Source organism: Schistocerca piceifrons, chromosome 5, assembly GCF_021461385.2.
Source record: "Schistocerca piceifrons isolate TAMUIC-IGC-003096 chromosome 5, iqSchPice1.1, whole genome shotgun sequence".
Lineage (NCBI taxonomy): Eukaryota > Metazoa > Arthropoda > Insecta > Orthoptera > Acrididae > Schistocerca > Schistocerca piceifrons.
In genome coordinates, this window is record NC_060142.1 from 484,504,422 (window position 1) to 484,525,052 (window position 20,631).

The 20,631-nt window shown below is 37.1% G+C and overlaps 1 protein-coding gene across 1 annotated transcript in view; it reads left to right on the plus strand.

The window, feature by feature from the left end:
- LOC124798560 (glutamate receptor ionotropic, kainate glr-3-like) overlaps positions 1–8,396 on the plus strand; it is a 98,814-nt gene extending 90,418 nt beyond the window's left edge. Inside the window, exon 8 of the mRNA XM_047262019.1 lies at positions 7,233–8,396. Within this exon, the coding sequence (XP_047117975.1) occupies positions 7,233–7,431 (199 nt within the window). The 3' untranslated portion in view covers positions 7,432–8,396. The remainder of the gene's footprint in view (positions 1–7,232) is intronic.
- Positions 8,397–20,631: the final 12,235 nt, after the last annotated feature.

Genomic DNA, 20,631 nt, shown 5'->3' on the forward strand with positions numbered 1-20,631 from the left:
GCAATAAAAATCAATCAATCAATCAATCCCCACTAGGGTAGCCAATGCTCACAAACAGCCATTGATAATATCTTTATAGAAAAATCCAATGAACAAAATTATATTACAAAACCAATAGTCAATGGCCTCTCAGATCATGACATGCAGTTCCTTCTGTTAAATGTTAACACTGAACAGGATATAAAATCTGTTAAATCTGAGCTCAAGAGGGTAATCAATAAGCCAAAAATTGTTTATTTTAGGACACTTCTCAGAGACATTCACTGGACTGATGTTTACAGTGCTCATGGCATGAATGAAAAATATAACACTTTTGCTAATAAAGTGCTTACCTTATTTGAACACTGTTTTCCCCAAAACTTACCAAGGTTAGAGCAAAGTCTACAATGAAGCCATGGATTACTCAAGGAATAGGGGTATCTTGTAAAACAAAAAGAAAACTGTATCTGTCAATCCGAAAAAGTTCCGATGTTGATGCTAGAGCACGTTACAAGAAATACTGTAAAATATTAAAGACTGTAATATGGACATTAAAGCAAATATATAACAAGGAAAAGATAGTCATATCAGATAACAAAATAAAGACAGTATGGGATATAGTGAAGGAGGAGACTGGTAGAACAAACATGAAGAGGGACAAATAGCATTAAGAGTAAATGATACACTGGTGACAGATGTGTATAGTGCTGCAGAACTTTTTAACAAACATTTCATAACTGTTACAGAAAAGATGGAGTTGTCAGGCTCTGTAGGTGCTGCTATGGAATTCCTCAGACCAGACATTTCAAGTAACTTCCACAATATGAATTTGACCCTCACTATCCCAGCAGAAATAATGTCCATCATGAAATCTTTAAAATCAAAAACATCTAGTGGGTATGATGAAATATCAACAAAGATAATTGAAGAATGTGATTCTGAGTTAAGTAACATATTAAGCTATCTGTGTAACCAGTCGTTTATCAGTGGAATATTTTCTGAATGGTTAAAATATACTGAAGTTAAGACACTGTTTAAGAAGGGACATTAAGAAATAGCATCAAATTTCTGTCCAATTTCACTTTTGCCAGCATTCTCAAAAATTTTATAAAAAGTAATGTACAATCAGCTTTATAACCATCTTATCTCAAATAACATACAGTCAAAGTCACAGTTCTTATTGAGAAGGCTATCTACGCTTACAGTGAAAATGTGCTTAATTCATTAGATAAAAAATTGCAGGCAACTGGTATATTTTGTGATCTGTCAAAGGCATTTGACTGTGTAAATCACAATATCCTTTTAAGTAAATTAGAATATTATAGTGTAACAGGAAATGCTGCAAAATGGTTCAAATCTTATATCCCTGGCAGGAAACAAAGGGTGTTATTAGGAAAGAGACATGTATCAAGCTATCAGGCTTCATCCAACTGGGAACTAATTACACGTGGGGTCCCACAAGGTTCCATTTTAGGCCCTTACTTTTTCTTGTGTATATCAATGACCTTTCATCAGTAACATTACCAGATGCCAGGTTCATTTTGTTTGCTGATGAAAAAAACATTGCAATAAATAGCAAATCAAATGTAGTCTTAGAAAGATCAGTTAATTAAATATTTTTGGACGTTAATCACTGGTTCCTAGCCAATTCCTTGTCACTAAACTGTGAAAAAACACATTACATGCAGTTCAGAACTTGTAAGGGGTGTCTCACGAGTATATGCCTAACACATGATGACAAGCAGATAGAAGAAGTGGACAGTGCTAAATTTTTAGGATTACAGCTTGATAATAAATTCAACTGGGAAAAGCACACCACAGAACTGCTGAAGCGTCTTAACAAATCTCTGTTTGCAATGCGAATTGTGTCAGACATAGTGAAAAAACACACTACATGCAGTTCAGAACTTGTAAGGGGTGTCTCACGAGTATATGCCTAACACATGATGACAAGCAGATAGAAGAAGTGGACAGTGTTAAATTTTTAGGATTACAGCTTGATAATAAATTCAACTGGGAAAAGCACACCACAGAACTGCTGAAGCGTCTTAACAAATCTCTGTTTGCAATGCGAATTGTGTCAGACATAGGGGATATAAAAATGAAAAAGCTGGCATACTATGCTTACTTTCATTCCATAATGACATATGGGATTATTTTTTGGGGAAATTCATCAAGGCAACCTAAAGTTTTCCGGGCGCAAAAACGTGCAGTAAGAGTTATATGTGGTGTGAACTCAAGAACACCCTGCAGAAGCCTGTTTAAGGAACTAGAGATACTAAGTACTGCTTCTCAATATATTTATTCTTTAATGAAATTTGTCATTGAAAATATATCACTTTTTCAAACCAAGAGCTCAATTCATGGAATCAATACTATAAATAAGAATAATCTTCACAAGGATTTAAAGTCAATTAGTCTTGTACAAAAAGGTGTGCATTATTCAGGAACACACATTTTCAATAACTTGCCAGCAGCCATAAAAAGCTTAACAACCAATGAAATTCAGTTTAAGAGGAGACTAAAGGATTTATTGGTGGCCAACTCCTTCTACTCCATTGATGAATTTCTCAGTAGAACTAACAGATTTGTGCGTGGTGTGTATATATAAGTACAATATAACTTCTGCACAATTGCAGTGCAGTAATGTGTTCATTGTAAATAAGTGTGTGTGTGTGTGTGTGTGTGTGTGTGTGTGTGTGTGTGTGTGTGTGTAAGTACACACTAACTTCTGCACCATTTCAGTGCAGTAATGTGTTCATTGTAAATAAGTATTATAGTAGTTGTATTACACATTTATTACCTTATAAGTAATTTAAAAAACTTTTTTATTTTAAATTCAGTGAATAAGAATTTGTAAAATGATTCTTTCATATAGTGTTCATTAAAAAATGATGATCATTCCACTTGACACCTGTGGAATGGTACATTAACTTATTTGTTTGAGTTGTAAATATTTGTCATGTCAAACTGCCTATTGGCTTCTGTCTCGGGTTCTTTGGCCGACGTTCATCTAATGATTTTTCTGACATTTCGCCAGCACGAGTGGCTGGCATTGTCAAAGCTTCACCCTCCATTGCCGGTGGTGAACTGGAGCCGAGCTCGCGGGCGCAGACTATATGTACCTGGCGCACCACCGTCCGAGGGCTTCTCCGCGGTCATTTCCGGTGCTCGCGTGTTTTTGTATTTCTACAGCTTCTCTGAACAAGCACGGTGATAGTGGTTCTCTACAGCCAGAACTTCCGTGTCGGCGAATTTTATTACGTGGTCAGTCTCATTCAGTGCGTGCTCTGCCACAGCCGATTTTTCCACCTGCCCCAATCTGCAATGTCGCTTATGCATAAGTGACATTGCATGTTGGGGCAGGTGGAGAAATCGGCCGTGGCAGAGCACGCACTGAATGAGACTGACCACGTAATAAAATTCGCCGACACGGAAGTTCTGGCTGTAGAGAACCACTATCACACGCACTTGTTCAGAGAAGCTGTAGAAATACAAAAACATGCGAACAGTTTGAACAAGAAAGATGAAAGCCCTACGGTAAATGGATCCTGGCTTCCCGTACTGCAGCGAACGACCGTCGCAGGTAGCAAGAGGAGAACCGCACCGGAAATGACTGCGGAGAAGCCCTCGGACGTTGGCACGCCAGGTACATATAGTCTGTGCCCGCGAGCTCGCCTCCAGTTCACCACCGGCAATGGAGGGTGAAGCTTTGACAATGCCAGCCACTCGTGCTGGCGAAACGTCAGAAAAATCATTAGATGAACGTCGGCCAAAGAACCCGAGACAGAAGCCAATAGGCAGTTTGTCAACAAGTGGCCACGAAAGCCTCAACAATTTTGTATTTGTCATGTATTGCTGTTTTTCTGATATGTTCCACATCCTGGAGGACCTCCTCACTATGAATCAATTGGAATGAAAGTAAATCTAATCTAATCACAGTAATGGTGCCATTGCTTTCACTGTGAGAAGATTACTAGTACTGGATGCATAGTGTACATTAATTCTGAAAGTGTGCAAGCACGAGCTTTTTATAGGCTCCCATGCCAAGGATTTACCATGAATAACTTGAATTGGTAAAACTGTTGCTGAAGTGTCATCTACTATGGCCCATGTAGTCTAAGAGAGCTAGCTCAAGTTCTACCAGCAGACAGATGGATCACTGTGCAACAGGGCACACACCAGTTAATAACAAACTTACATGCAATCATTTAAACTAGAATCATGTGCTCACAATTCCTACTAAAGCTGTCATACAGACAAGAATTTGAACCACTGCCCTTCTCCATTTGAATCCTGTGTCTTGTCATTGTGTTACCTTATGTTCCCTCATATGAAAAATGTTCATGCTGGATAAAATGAATCCCAGAGTATACCATTGTCTCTACTATGTGAGCTATGAAAGATATTGTTCATATATTTATGTGCACATTTTATACATAAAGCAATCACATGGAGGGCTTACCACTGCATTGTGTGTGTGTCTCTTGATGAACGTGAACCCGATGTTCATCAAACCTCAGTCCTGCTGAGCACATATCAGGAACTGCACAACCAATGTATGTACCTTGGGCAGTGGGCAATCTCTATGAGTTGAGAGTGGTTTTTCATCAATCAAGGAGCAGTTTAACACTTCATGTGTCTTCAGGAGCCCATGTCACAGTGAGTTACACCCCACCAGAGAGTCTCTCTAATTGATTTGCTAAGGTCCGTATCAGAGGTAAAAATAAATTATTATTGTTGTTGTTGTGGTCATTGGTATGAGACTGGTTGGATGCAGCACTCCATGCTACTCTTATCTTGTGAAATCCTCTTCATCTCTGCATATTTACTGCAACTTAAATTCATCTGAACCTACATACCACAGTCAAGCTGTGGTCTTCCCTGTAAAATTTTTACTCCCCACACTTCCTTCATTACCATACTGGCAATTTCTTGATGCCTCGGAATGTGTGCTATCTTGTGATTCATTCTCCATGTCAAGTCTTTTCCCTGAGTTTCATTCAGCAACTGCTCATTAGTTATTTGATCTACCCATCTAATATTCAGCATTCTTCTGTAGCACTGTATTTCAAAAACTTCCTTTCTCTCCTTGTCTGAAACACTTGTTGTCACCATATCACTTCTGCACACAGATGTGCTCCAGAAAAATACCATCAGAAAATACATACTTCCTAACACTTAATTTTCAATGAAAGTCAAGAGATATCTCTTTTTCAGAAACAATTTCCTTGCCACTGACAATCTGCATTTTATATCCTCTCTGCTTCAGCTATCATCAATTACAAGGCTGCAAAAAAAAAAAAAAAAAAAAAAAAAAAAAAAAAAAAAAAAAAAAAAAAAAAAAAAAACACTCATCTACTACTTTTAGTCTCTCACTTTCTAAATTGGTTCCCTTGGGATCACCTGATTTAATTTGACTATATTCCATTACCCTTGTTTTACTTTAGCTGATATTTCATCTTATAAATTATTTCAAGACACTATCCATTCCTCCTTTGTTGTCTCTGACAGACTACAATGTCACCTTTAAACCTCAAAGGTTTTATTTGTACTTCCTGAACCTTCAATAACTTTTCAAATTTTTCCTTTGTTTCCTTTGCTGCTTGCCCATGTAAAGACTGAATAACATCAGAGATATGCTACAAACCTGTCATTCCTTTCTCAACTACTGATTCTCTTTCATGTCCTCTCTACTTTCTAACTTCAGTCTAATTTCTGCAGCAGTTGTATATAACCTTTTGCTCCTTTTTTATTTTATCCCTGCTACCATCAGAATGTCCACAGCTCATGGTCTTGCAGTAGCGTTGTCGCTTGCCGAGCACGGGGTCCCAGGTTTGATTCCTGGCGGGTTCAGGGATTTTCACCTGCCTTGAGATGACTGGATGTTGTTGTGTCATCTTCATCATCATCATCATTCACCCCCATTATGGTCAGAGGAAGGCAATGGCAAACCACCTCCACTAAGACCTTGCCTAGTATGGTGGTGCGGGTCTCCCACATCATTCCCCTACACTCTGTCAAGGAGTATGGGGCTTCATCATCATCATCATCACCTTCAGAATCTCAAAGAATTATCAAACTTCATTAAATAACCAGTGTTACAAGGCGAAGAACTGAAAATTTGATGTATTGCCTGTTGACTTTTGTCTCAAGATCTTTGGCTGATGTTTGTTTAATGATTTTTACATGAAAACTGTTAAACAAACATCTTGTGATCTCAAGACAAAAGCCAAAACACAATAATCAACAAGTGGCAGCAGGAGCCTCAACAATTATGAATTGCAGATTTATTTGAAAAGGCAAGGGTGGAAGATTAGGGTTTCATGTCCTGTGAATGCCAGGACCATTAGAGATGACACACACACTCACACTGGGAAAGCAGCCCTGTATTTTCAAAGGAACCAACTCAGCATTGTCTTTAAGTGATCTAGGGAAATCAGAGGCAGTAAATTGGAAAAAGCCTGTTGAAGAAGCTAACATTCAAAGAGGGTTGCAATGGAATGAGGACAATAAAGAAGAAGAAGACGAAGGAAAAGATTTAGAGAACTACAGAAAAACCAAATGTGGATTTAAATGGGGATTTGAATTTCCATCCTGCAGAATGAATATACAGCTGAAACATTTTAAGGTGGAATACCTCTAATGAAATAGTCAATCATTCTAGAGCAGTCAATGAGGAACGTTCTGTGAAATCAGTTGCCTGTATTCAAATTACCAGGATAGTCATCATAAATAGTGACTTGTATCATGAAGTTAGACTTTTTGAGTGTTTGTACACTGCTACCATATTATGTAAAAGTAGTATATCCTCTTGTTAGCAAACTGATCATGATGATTGTCTGTTGGGAATATAAATTAGTACAGAGTGAAATTTAAGATTGACATTATCATCACTGTTATTTAAAACTGATCCATGTATCTATTGATCCATCCAGTACTATTGTACTACAACAATCTGCATTGTTTCTGACAGAAACAATGACTATCTAGTTCTGTTTTCTTAATAGAAACATTTGATTATGAAATAGGTTCTCAGAATAAGATGTTAAAATCTTCATAAATACTTTGAAACATGAAGCAATAGAACTTACTGGGTAGGGAGTCACGGATCACGCAGAATGACAATTTATATTAAATCATTAACAAAACAAAATAATCTAATATTACTTGTAGTTATTGTATAACTATTCATAATTATTAGCAGTAATGTATAATTTTTTGTACTGAATTTATCAACTCTTTCTCTTCAGCACTTTGAAAATCCGTGAGCGAGGTGTACTATCGCGTTATAAAGGATGGCAGTCCACTGACACAGATATCTGCTTTCGGGACGTTGAACCTGTTGAAATAGTTGACTTATTACCTGTCTTCATTTTACTAAGTTCTGGTATTCTTTTGTCACTAAGTTTTCTATTTATTGAAATCTTATATCACAAAATTGGTTTATAAAATTTGTGACTTCATGTATGTGCAAACTTAAACTCAATAATGCTCTAAACAGCTGCAATGAGGAATCAGCACTTCTATAGTAATTGGTATAGAAGCAAAATAATCACTCACTCACACAAACATCACTTACATACGATCATGAGGGAGAACCTCCCATGGCATGGAATAATTTGAGAACTACAATGACAGAAAGAGGCAAGAGCTATACACTATGTCCATATGCTATGGAAGCAAAAAAACAATCATTAATATTTTGTTGTGTTTGATATTGAGTGTGCTCTTAACTGTGCTTAAATACCAGAAGTAACCAGCTTACTTAGGAGGAGATACAACTTTGGAGAAGTCTGTATTTTACTGTTCTGAAATTTGGCAGCTGTTTTATCTTTCAATATGTATTTCACATTTATTTCTGTAAACGAATACAGGGATTATCATTATTATTTCTAAAAATAAGTACTATTTTATTATTTATGTTTGGCCTATCTCACCACCTAGTACTAACAGGAATTTGTGGCCCCCGAGAACAGATAATCCAGTGATTTATGAAATTTATGGCCACTATTTTTGAATGTTGGGAGATCGGAATTTATTTCTAAATGAGTACATGGGGCTGATTATAAATTTGAGACTACATTATGGAATTCCATTACGAACTCTAGAGAAGATTATAAAAGTATGTGTATTAAATATTTTGTAACTTTTCCTGTGGATGTGTATCTCACAGATGAAGGGATCTGCAGAAAAAAATACTAACCCACAACGGCATATTTTTAGCCACTACATGTTATATGTTGAAAGACAAAAACATAAATGCAATAAGAAATAGCAGTTATTATAGAAGACAGTGCTTTCTGGCAGTTGGTGTTGAATTACTTGTTACCAGCAGTGGTGCCATCGAATTTGCAACAGATAACATGATCAGACTAATTCTTACTAAATTGAGGGTTAGGACTTTCTTCGGCAGATCCCTTCAGTACACATGAAGATGAGTTTCACTATGTGTCAATCTATGAAAAAGAAAATATATTGGCTTATGATTGTGCTGACTAAAATTACTTCAAGAAACCTCTGAAAATGTTATGTTACCAAAGTCATACAATTGCCTCTTTTTTTCAAACAAGAATTTACTGACTGGTATTGCACAGTCTAAAAAGTTAGGACTGAAGAATCAGTTTCAGCTGAATTGTGATTTACATAACCACAAAACAAGATAGATATTGATTCCTGATGGCTCTGACACTCTATTAAGGGTTCAAAGTGGAGTTCTGTAGATTGGCTTGAAGATCTTCAACATGTTACTCTCTGACATAAAGTGACACAACAAGAATCCATATAATTTCAAAAGATGATTAAAACATACCATATTACCCACTCCTTATACAAATTATGTAGATACAAGAATGGAAATTTCCTGTCAGCTGGATGTTGAGAACCAATGCTTCTTGTAAGTCAGTCTCTTATCATTGTGGTTCTTAGAGAATAACCAACAAGGGTAACTACACAGTAAATTTTAAATATAATTTTTCCAAGGTAATGCGTTTCCTGTTAATTTTATTGTAATAATTTTGGATTGCGTAAGAAAAATTGTTTATAGCAGTCAATGATAGTAAATTATTGCTGCAGCGGTTCCTAATAGCTGCTTAACTTTGTTAATGTATATAGTGACATTCATTCCACAATCCTGAAAGTTTTCCTTTGTGATGGGGTCTGCAGATTACAAAACAATTAAGAAAGGCATGTAAAAATAAATAAGAAAATAAGAGTGAAATAATACATTAACAGTGGTATCTGCATGGAAGAAGACGATTCTACTACATGATAGCAAATAATACTATATTTATCAACAAGATAATGAAAGTATTTATTTAATTTTGGTGCATTAGCAATTTGCACATTGAAAAATTTCTCAACCCTCTTGATCATTGTTTCTTGTTTAGAACTAAAATTTGTTTTTGTAAGATTCAGTATCACACTGGTTTCTTCAATAATTGCAACTGTTTTCTGGTAATGCATAATTTTTCTGATATTGTTTAGTTTCAATTCTTGGCCAGTATGCTCTTGTTGGCACAAAACTAGAGTTTTTGAAGAACTGTGTTAAGGTACTGACACATGTCGCTAAATAACTGTTTTAAAAACTAAGGATAAATAGGAAAAGACAGATTGCTACTTATGATAAAGAAGACATGTCAAGTTGTAGAAAGGCACGATTAAAAGACACTCACATATAGCCACAGCCTTCGTTAGTAAGGGGGGGAGGGGGGGGGGTAAGAGAGAGAGAGAGAGAGAGAGAGAGAGAGAGAGAGAGAGAGAGAGAGAGATGACACAAGCAAGCACATCTCACAGACACGCATGACCACCAACTCCAGGATTTCAGGCCAGAAGCTATACGTGAGTATCTTTTAATCATGCCTGTCTGCAACTTGACATGTCTTCTTTATGGTAAGCAGCAATCTATCTTTTCCTACATTGTTAATATTCATACCTGAAGTTTCCATTGTTTGAAAGATAAAGAAAAGTTATAGGAACAACTCAACTTAAGGAAATTGTATGTGTTATATATGATGATGTTAAAATATAAAAATTCCTCTTTTTTGGATAGCTGTAAATGTGTATCTCAATGTGCTGGAGACATGCCTGGAAAGATGATAGTTCGGTATGGCTACTGTGATTAAAGAAGAAGTATAAAAATAAAGTCAGAAAAGCAGCACTTTTTGCAATAGAAAGAATAATTTCCTTTTTAATTTGTCAATAAACTAATGCTTCAGCATGAGTAAATTGAAAGCCTGTTATCTGTTAACTTATGTAGTAAACTTGAATACTAAGTTCAGCAAATGGCTGCGAAGTCTTTCGCGACATATTTCTTGAGTAAAAATCTCTCGGTGTACACGCCGCGTCAGTTCAGGATAAAACTCCAAGCTTTCGACCACTACCTCCATGGTCGTCGTCAGGGCTAAAACTGACTGTCGTGACCTAGCGAGGTTCCTACTTTTATATGCAAAGGACGGCTTCTGATTGGCTGGAATATGTCATAGCAACAGCGATATGGCGCGTAGTGAAGTGGTGCCCTCTACTTCCATAGATGTAGTTACTATCCTGCGTTGCTTGCAGCGCCATCCCTTGAATCAGGAGGTAAAGTGCGAGAAGTTTTTCTCTGCGATTTTTCTTTATCCAGTGCACTCTTCCAAGTGTTGCTAAGTGCATAGCCGTTGTCTCTGTTGAAGTTATTATCGCTAAATCTAATTTCGACTGCTTCCCGGATCACAGAGTCCCAGTAATTCGATGCGTGAGTTATTACTCTGGTTTCTTCAAATAAAATCTGATGCTTGTTAAGCAGGCTATGTTCAGCCACCGCTGATTTTCCCAAATACCTGTATTTCAGGTGGCGTTGGTGCTCGATGCAGTGGTCGGCAACGGTTCTTACAGACTGGCCCACATAATTCTTGCCGCATTCGCAAGGAATAGTATAAATTCCCGGCACTCTCAAGCCGAGACTATCTTTGACTGGTCTCAACATTTCCTTAATTTTCCTAGGTGGTCGGAAAACTGGTTTTATTCCTTGCCTCTTCAGGACTCTGGCTATCTTGCTCGTTATAGCACCGCAAAAAGGAAGCTGCGCTATGTGTTGGTCCTCTTCTTGTATGTGGCCGGCATCGTGTCTTACTTTCTTGGACAATACTGATTTAATTTCACCGGCAGAATAACCATTCCTCTTGAAAACAGTCGTCAAATGGTTAATCTCGGGACCGAGGTGGTCCTTGTCGGAAATAGTCCTGGCTCTGTGTACTAAAGTATTCAGCATAGCTCTCTTCCGAGACGGATGATGGAAGCTAAGGCTATGCAGATATAAGTCTGTATGGGTTGACTTCCTGTACACAGAATGGTCCAGTCGTCCATCCGGCTTTCGCTCCACCAACACATCTAAAAAAGGTAACTTCCCTTCCTTTGTATCTTTGGTTTATGTTTTCTCTGGCTAGTATAGTGGAGAGTCGGTTGTGAGCTGTTGTGAGCTGTCGTGGAGAAGTATCAGAATATAATTCATCTTTGATGTAGCTTTGTAGGATATATTGCTAATATATCAAGTAGCCTGGAACGATTGTTTTGTGGTTATTTAAAAGTGAAGAATACATACCAAAGTAACTTTAACTGGAGTTTCATGTTTAGAAGTTACATTTCATACCTGTTTATGCCATTCTGAAAGCACAAACTGCATTATTGTTGCCGGCCGCGGTGGTCTCGCGGTTCTAGGCGCGCAGTCCGGAGCCGTGAGACTGCTACGGTCGCAGGTTCGAATCCTGCCTCGGGCATGGATGTGTGTGATGTCTTAGGTTAGTTAGGTTTAAGTAGTTCTAAGTTCTAGGGGACTGATAACCACAGCAGTTGAGTCCCATAGTGCTCAGAGCCAAGCAAGCAAGCATTATTGTTGACTTTACTGGATGAATGAATTATGATGAAATATTGACATCTGGAAGAAGATTAACTTATTAACACTTGCAAGATCCAGGAACCATCTTGGCGAAATCATATTCCATTTAACTTCAAGCCAGTGAGCAGCAACAACAATAACTACTACAACAGAAACAACAATTGCTACTACTGCTACACCTGAAAGAAAGGAGCATAGATTTTGCAGCAATTACAGAAACGAAAATGAAAATGTCTGGAACTAATTATGTAGATGACTGTGTTATGATCTACAGTGTAATAAAGCAGAGCAAAGAGCAAGTAAAGGTGTTGCCATCTACTTTCATGGAAAATGGGACTATGACTATGTTGATTGTATCTATAATTACTACTGCATGCCTGTCACATAAATACCATACAGTTAATTATATCAATATGAAATGCTACTTGTCATATAGAGAAAGTGCTGAGTGACAGCAGCAGCAGCAGCAGCAGTAGTAGTAGTAGTAGTATGTTGTGAAAAGTCATTGACTGAAAAAAATAATCATCTTTTTGTTCGTACTATGACTGCTACTACTACTACCACTATTAGTAGTACTACTACCAGTAGTAGTCATAGTAGTAGTAGTATGAATGAAAAGATGATTATTTTTTTCAATAAATGACTTTTCACAACATTCACTGGTAATATCTATCAATCTTCTTTCACTGTGCTTGTCTGACATTTCTGTAATTGCTGTAAAATCTATGCCCCTTTCTTTCAAGTGTTTAGCTAATTTAACTTCCTTACGAGCAATTCCCCAAACATTGCAGGTGGAAACTTTCCAAGCTCCATTAAACAATTTTCACTTGTTCCTATTTCTTGCTCAAGTCATATCCCTGTAATCCATCCTGTTCCTGAGGCTAGATCAAGTACTGGAAGTACATTTATTGAGTCCCTCAAAGGGGTACTGACCCACTGCAGGTAAAACTGGTGATGTGACTGCCATCTCTGAGTAGCCACAGGCCATAATTCACATAAGGTGGATATGATACAGCATTTCTTCTGACCTACAGAAATGTAGGAAAACCATATAAGAGATGGGTACTGTAACAGGCAATTGCCTTATACATGAAGTGAAAAAGAAGAAGAAGTAATAACAGATATAATAAACTATAAAAGACAGGCCTACCACATCTAATAACATACTCAGCTGTATCAAAACTCAGTTCATTTGCTAGATTATTAAGAATGAACTGTCTCAGTGTAAGGCTCACCTACATTATAAAAATTAATACATAATATTTTGTGACTCAGCCACTAAATGAGATGTGGAAAATCTAAGTAGCGTGAGGGAAAAGCAGTTTATTTATATAGCACCTGTAGTTCACTTTTAGGGCCCCCAGATCTGCAGTGTTGGTGGAAAGTGACTAACATCAATTTAAAAGTGCCAATAATAATGCTATTTAAGTTTCATGTATACATGCTTGTTGAGGATAAATTGACCATAGCTATTTTGAACTGAAAGTAATAGCACTGTTTAGGGTTAAGTGTATATGATTGTGCAGATTTTTAAAGCATGGGAAATAATAGGTCTCTGGCATAATGTTGTGTATATTTTTAATGGGTGAAAAGCACATTTTTTTATAATTGTATTTTATTAAACCATATTTCATGTATTATGAATAGGCATAGGCTCCAGGGTGAGGAGCCATGATGGCACTCAAAAAAGGCGAGAAAGGTGACAAAATATTTGAAAATGGTGATTAAAAGGTGACAAATTATTTCAATAAACAGCTATGGACCAAATGAATTGTTTTTATTTTTAGTAATCACCTATCAAAAAGTGCAGTTAAGACCAAGATAAGGGTATCTATTATGATCCTGAATAGGATCTAGCCATTTTTTCCTTTCCATAAATTTATTGATAAGCAGATACATAATTAATTTGGTATTGGTAGTTCCATATTGGCAACCGTAGTTAACAAACAAAATCTATATCATATTTTTACAACTAATGACATTCTACACTTCAGTACTGGAGAAAGGTCAAGAAGATAGTTTTGGGTTATTGTTTCTTAACAAAAAAGGAAATAATCAGTGCCTCCTCAAGCATACCCTGGGCCAATTGTCATGCTTTAAATTATTTTTATAGTGTTTTCTTTAGTTTAGCTGAGGCTTGATACAGAAATTCTTCTCATGCCTCCTTAGATAGTTGTTCTTTCTTCTTTTCTTTCAGAGCAGTTGTGTCATGGTTGATAGACTTTCTTATGTTATTCACCTTTTAATCTCCTCACCAAGATGCCTTTGCATTTCTTCCTTATTATGCATTTATTCTAATACAAGTTTCTTCTCCTTTCACATTCTTCCTTACAAGCCATGTAATTTGTATGTGCTTGCTGTTCATACTTAATGAGCTGACAGCCAATGGACACAGAAACAAAATGGGGCTATTGTCCCAAAGCATGCCTCACAGTCATTGCTGCCTTCTTGTCTCCTGATTTGTGCTTCAAAATGGAATATCATCTCTTTGTCTCTGCATTTACATGGGGCAATGTAAGAGAAGCTTAACCAATATGTGGGTACTTCAACTATATGGATGATGAGCTTATTTTTTGATACTTCCTGCTGCTACATATCTTTGTTATCTAAGCTGGGTCATCCTTTTTAAACTGTAGAACCTTCCACTCATCTAATACATGATCTTGTCAGAAATTGAACACCATCATTTTTGCAACTTTTAATATGTCACTAGAGCTACTGCTCTACATGCTTTCTTTGACATTTACTCATGTGTCAATAATATGCTGTTCAAATTTGACATCATTTTGAGCAGTGCTTCTCTTTCTACAGGATTTTGATACTGGGACTTTAATTATAGACACCCAGTATTTGAAAGATCACATTGTAAATCACAGTCACTGTTGCCTTCTGGTGGAAGATCCATTTGTTGTCAAGGAGCTGGAATACTCAATAAATATTTGATGGTGTCTGTTCCAAAGAAATGTACTTAAACCACAATTTAGCATACTTATATTGTTTGGATGATGACAAGTTTTCCCACTTTGTGACAATATTAGTGCTCTACTAGCATTTCAGCACTGATGAATAACTAAGAGTACAGTGGCAGAAATAGTCGTACAAATTACGAAGTTGTTAGAACACACATTAATGGAACACTGTCCAATCAGTATCGGTTTGTAGAAATCTATGAGATGAAAGTTCACTACAACAGTTCAATTAGTTCAATAATTTATTGCAGTTACACTATTCAACATTATCTCATTTGCGTGACAATAATAGTCCAACCCTGCTATCAACCGTGACACAGTTCTCTCAAATATTCATGAATTATAAAGCCATTTGAAAGTTACTGGACATTGATATTATTTAGTTTCAGTGGATGTAGAAATATGTATTTCCATGGACAAATGGTGAATAATTGTAGCATATGCAAATACTGGGAGCATGGATCTAACATGCTTTGTAGTTCAACCACCACCGAGCGCAGACCGAGAGTGAACTCCTGTTTTTAGTGATGCCTGACTATTTAAGGACTCGTGTATGAACTGATTGTTATTTTCTAAATTATATAATCATTTAAAAACAAGCTAGGTAAACTTTTGCTACTCAAAATGCGCTATAAAATTTGACAAGATTATGATTTACAAAAACTGTGGTAATTTAGGAATTTAGAAAAGTTTAAGGAATCACTTTATGCATCCATGCTAAGAATGTTCAACTAACAATAACTAACACCATATTAAAAAATTATTTTACATAATGGGAACTATTCAAAATCTTAGTTATTTGCTCAGTTTATTAGTGAGGGTGTCACCTGATTCAGAAGAAAATGTTGTTGTTGTTGTGGTCTTCAGTCATGAGACTGGTTTGATGCAGCCCTCCATGCTATTCTATCCAGTGCAAGCTTCTTCACCTCCCAGTACCTACTGCAACCTACATCCTTTTGAATCTGCTTAGTGTTTTCATCTCGTGGTCTCCCTCTACGATTTTTACCCTCCACGCTGCCCTCCGATACTAAATTGGTGATCCCTTGATGCCTCAGAACATGTCCTACCAACCGATCCCTTCTTCTAGTCAAGTTGTGCCACAAACTTCTCTTCTCCCCAATCCAATTCAGGACTTCCTCATTAGTTATGTGATCTAGCCATCTAATCTTAAGCATTCTTCTGTAGCACCACATTTCGAAAGCTTCTATTCTCTTCTTGTCCAAACTATTTATCATCCATGTTTCACTTCCATACACTCCAGAAACGACTTCCTGACACTTAAATCTATGCTCGATGTTAACAAATTTCTCTTCTTCTGAAATGCTTTCCTTGCCATTGCCAGTCTACATTTTATATCCTCTCTACTTTGACCATCATAAGTTAATTTGCTCTCCAAAAAGCAAAACTCCTTTACTACTTTAAGTGTATCGTTTCCTAATCTAATTCCTTCAGCATCACCTGACTTAATTTGACTACATTCCATTATCCTTGTTTTGCTTTTGTTGATGTTCACCTTATACCCTCCTTTCAAGACACTGTCCATTCCGTTTAACTGCTCTTCCAAGTCCTTTGCTGTCTCTGACAGAATTACAATGTCATCGGCGAACCTCAAAGTTTTTATTTCTTCTCCATGGATTTAATACCTACCCAGAATTTTTCTTTTGTTTCCTTCACTGCTTGCTCAATATAGAGATTGAATAACATCGGGGATAGGCTACAACCCTGTGTCACTCCCTTTCCAACCATTGCTTCCCTTTCATGTTCCTCGACTCTTATAACTGCCATCTGGTTTCTGTACAAATTGTAAATAGCTTTTCGCTCCTCGTATTTTACTCCTGCCACCTTCAAAATTTGAAAGAGAGTATTCCAGTCAACATTGTCAAAAGCTTTCTCTAAGTCTACAAATTCTAGAAATGTTGGTTTGCCTTTCCTTAATCTAGCTTCTAAGATAAGTAGTAGGGTCAGTATTGCCTCACGTGTTCCAACATTTCTACGGAATCCAAACTGATCTTCCCCGAGATCGGTTTCTACTAGTTTTTCCATTCGTCTGTAAAGAATTCGCGTTAGTATTTTGCAGCCGTGACTTATTAAACTGATAGTTCGGTAATTTTCACATCTGTCAACACCTGCTTTCTTTGGGATTGGGATTATTATAGTCTTCTTGAAGTCTGAGGGTATTTCGCCTTTCTCATACATCTTGCTCACCAGATGGTAGGGTTTTGTCAGGACTGGCTTTCCCAAGGCTGTCAGTAGTTCTAATGGAATGTTGTCTACTCCCGGAGCCTTGTTTTGACTCAGGTCTTTCAGTGCTCTGTCAAACTCTTCATGCAGTATCATATCTCCCAATTCATCTTCATCTACATCCTCTTCCATTTCCATAATATTGTCCTGAAGTACATCGCCCTTGTATAGACCCTCTATATACTCCTTCCACCTTTCTGCTTTCCCTTCTTAGCTTAGAACTGGGTTTCCATCTGAGCTCTTGATATTCATACAAGTGGTTCTCTTTTCCCCAAAGGTCTCTTTAATTTTCCTGTAGGCAGTATCTATCTTACCCCTAGTGAGATAAGCCTCTACAGCCTTACATTTGTCCTCTAGCCATTCCTGCTTAGCCATTTTGCACTTCCTGTTGATCTCATTTTTGAGACGTTTGTATTCGTTTTTGCCTGCTTAATTTACAGCATTTTTATATTTTCTCCTTTCATCAATTAAATTCAATATTTCTTCTGTTACCCAAGGGTTTCTACTAGCCCTTGTCTTTTTACCTATTTGATCCTCTGCTGTCTTCACTATTTCATCCCTCAAAGCTACCCATTCTTCTTCTACTGTATTTCTTTCCCCCAGTCCCGTCAATTGTTCCCTTATGCTCTCCCTGTAACTCTGTACAACCTCTGGTTCTTTCAGTTTATCCAGGTCCCATCTCCTTAAATTGCCACCTTTTTGCAGTTTCTTCTGTTTTAATCTACAGTTCATAACCAATAGATTGTGGTCAGAGTCCACATCTGCCCCTGGAAATGTCTTACAATTTAAAACCTGGTTCCTAAATCTCTGTCTTACCATTATATAATCTATCTGAAACCTGTCAGTATCTCCAGGCTTCTTCCATGTATACAACCTTCTTTTACGATTCTTGAACCAAGTGTTAGCTATGATTAAGTTGTGCTCTGTGCAAAATTCTACCAGACGGCTTCCTCTTTCATTTCTTAGCCCCAATCCATATTCACCTACTACGTTTCCTTCTCTCCCTTTTCCTACTGACCAATTCCAGTCACCCATGACTATTAAATTTTCGTCTCCCTTCACTATCTGAATAATTTCTTTTATTTCATCATACATTTCTTCAATTTCTTCGTCATCTGCAGAGCTAGTCGGCATATAAACTTGTACTACTGTGGTAGGTGTGGGCTTTGTATCTATCTTGGCCACAACAATGTGTTCACTATGCTGTTTGTAGTAGCTTACCCGCATTCCTATTTTCCTGTTCATTATTAAACCTACTCCTACATTACCCCTATTTGATTTTGTGTTTATAACCCTGTAGTCACCTGGCCAGAAGTCTTGTTCCTCCTGCCACCGAACTTCACTAATTCCCATTATATCTAACTTTAACCTATCCATTTCCCTTTTAAAATTTTCTAACCTACCTGCCCGATTAAGGGATCTGACATTCCATGCTCCGATCCATAGAATGCCAGTTTTCTTTCTCCTGATAATGACATCCTCTTGTGTAGTCCCCGCTCGGAGATCCGAATGGGGGACTATTTTACCTCCGGAATATTTTACCCAAGAGGACGCCATCATCATTTAACCATACAGTAAAGCTGCATGCCCTTGGGAAAAATTACGGTTGTAGTTTCCCCTTGCTTTCAGCCGTTCGCAGTACCAGCACAGCAAGGCCATTTTGGTTAGTGTTACAAGGCCAGATCAGTCAATCATCCAGACTGTTGCCCCTGCAACTACTGAAAAGGCTGCTGCCCCTCTTCAGGAACCACACGTTTGTCTGGCCTCTCAACAGATACCCCTCCATTGTGGTTGCACCTACGGTACAGCTATCTGTATTGCTGAGGCACGCAAGCCTCCCCACCAACCGCAAGGTCCATGGTTCATGGGGGGAAGAAAATAGATTTATGAATTCACAGTGTCAAAGTTCAGAATCTGACAAGCCCACAGGCAAAATTGGCAATAGAAATTTTGACCACTTGTCCTGTATTACTAGTACACCATTTGTACAATATGTAATCAACAGGACCAAATTAAACATTAAATCAAATCAGAAATGAACTTTAATGTTAACTAATGTGAATTTTAATGTTAGCTATCCCATCAATTAATTAGCATTATCTCTATGCTCAGAACTACTTTTATTCACTCACATGATATTGGAAAAATTATAAGATAGTAAGACATTCAATGACCAATATTTTCTGATTAACATGCTTTAAGTGGAGACTAATTATAATGTTAAACTTCTCACAATTAAAGGAAATTACTGAGTAATAAACTGGGTCGTGTAAAGCCCAGTTCACATTATCAAGAATTTAGGTACATATCATATATGTGTGGTACTCATAACAGTATGATAATTACCATAATTACTGGGAAGAAATATTGATCATCACAGGTGTAATCATGGCAAGTGGGGCTGCTCCAACAAGCTATGTCATAACATGACCATCTGCTACCAACTGTGCTACCAACAACACTGCAAAACAGCCAGTGTTGCTCTTTCAGGGAATGGCTAGCATTTTGTTTAATGGGTTTACATCTTGTGTAAAACAAGGCCACAGAGTGAGAAAAATCTGCAGAACAAACCAGACATACTGACGGTAATTTTAGAATATTATTTCTTTTTTTTCAAAAGCACAATAATAATGTTTCATTTGGCACCTATAATAATTATATCAGTATGATATGTTCCAATTGTTTGCCTGTGATGCTCTCCTACACATTGCTTGTGTGTAGAAGAATGTGCCAATTTGTGTATTAATGTCAGTCTATTTACACTCTTGATTCCTAATACCTACATGCTGTGTAAAAACTTATAGTCCTACTCTTTATATATTGTTGTTATTGTTATCAATAAAATGATGTGAAGTGTCTAATCAGTTAGACACAAAGGGAACCAATAACACAAATGTACTTACCTGGAGTTCATCACTTTGCTTTGAATGGCTAAATGTTGTAGATGGCTGATTCTTCTAGCTTTCAAAATGATCAACCCTTACTTTCAAATTCTGGCTTTTGCTTTACAATCAAGTAAACCTCCCAGAAACCTTGGTCATAAACTGAGGGTTAGGAACTATATTTAATTTAATTATGTGACAATAATGTTGCAGACAAAAATATGAAAGCCTGGTCTACATGTAAGTGTATTTGTTTACGTGTTCAAAAGATAATAGTCACACTTTATTCAATAAGTGTAGTTTCTCTAAGCTGCTGCCAAAAATCAAGCAATACAATTAATCTGTATCGAGAATGGATCCAAATGTATTAGCTGCAAATACTATATAAATGAAAGAGCATATAGAATGAAAAGAAATAAATCGTGAATTCGGAATAAATCGTGAATTGACTGCAAACACATATAGGCCTACTACACATTAGTGCCATGTATGTGTTTGTTGGTGTCGATGCAGTTTGATACAATGTTCCATAAAAAATAGTGAATACAATAGTACAACAGTTACACAATTTAGTGGTAGCATATTAAAATTTGTGCTGGACTGGGGCTCAAACCCAGATTTCCTGCTTGCTGCAAGCGGTTGCTGTAACCACCTCAGCTATCCAAGGATTGATGCAAATCTCCAG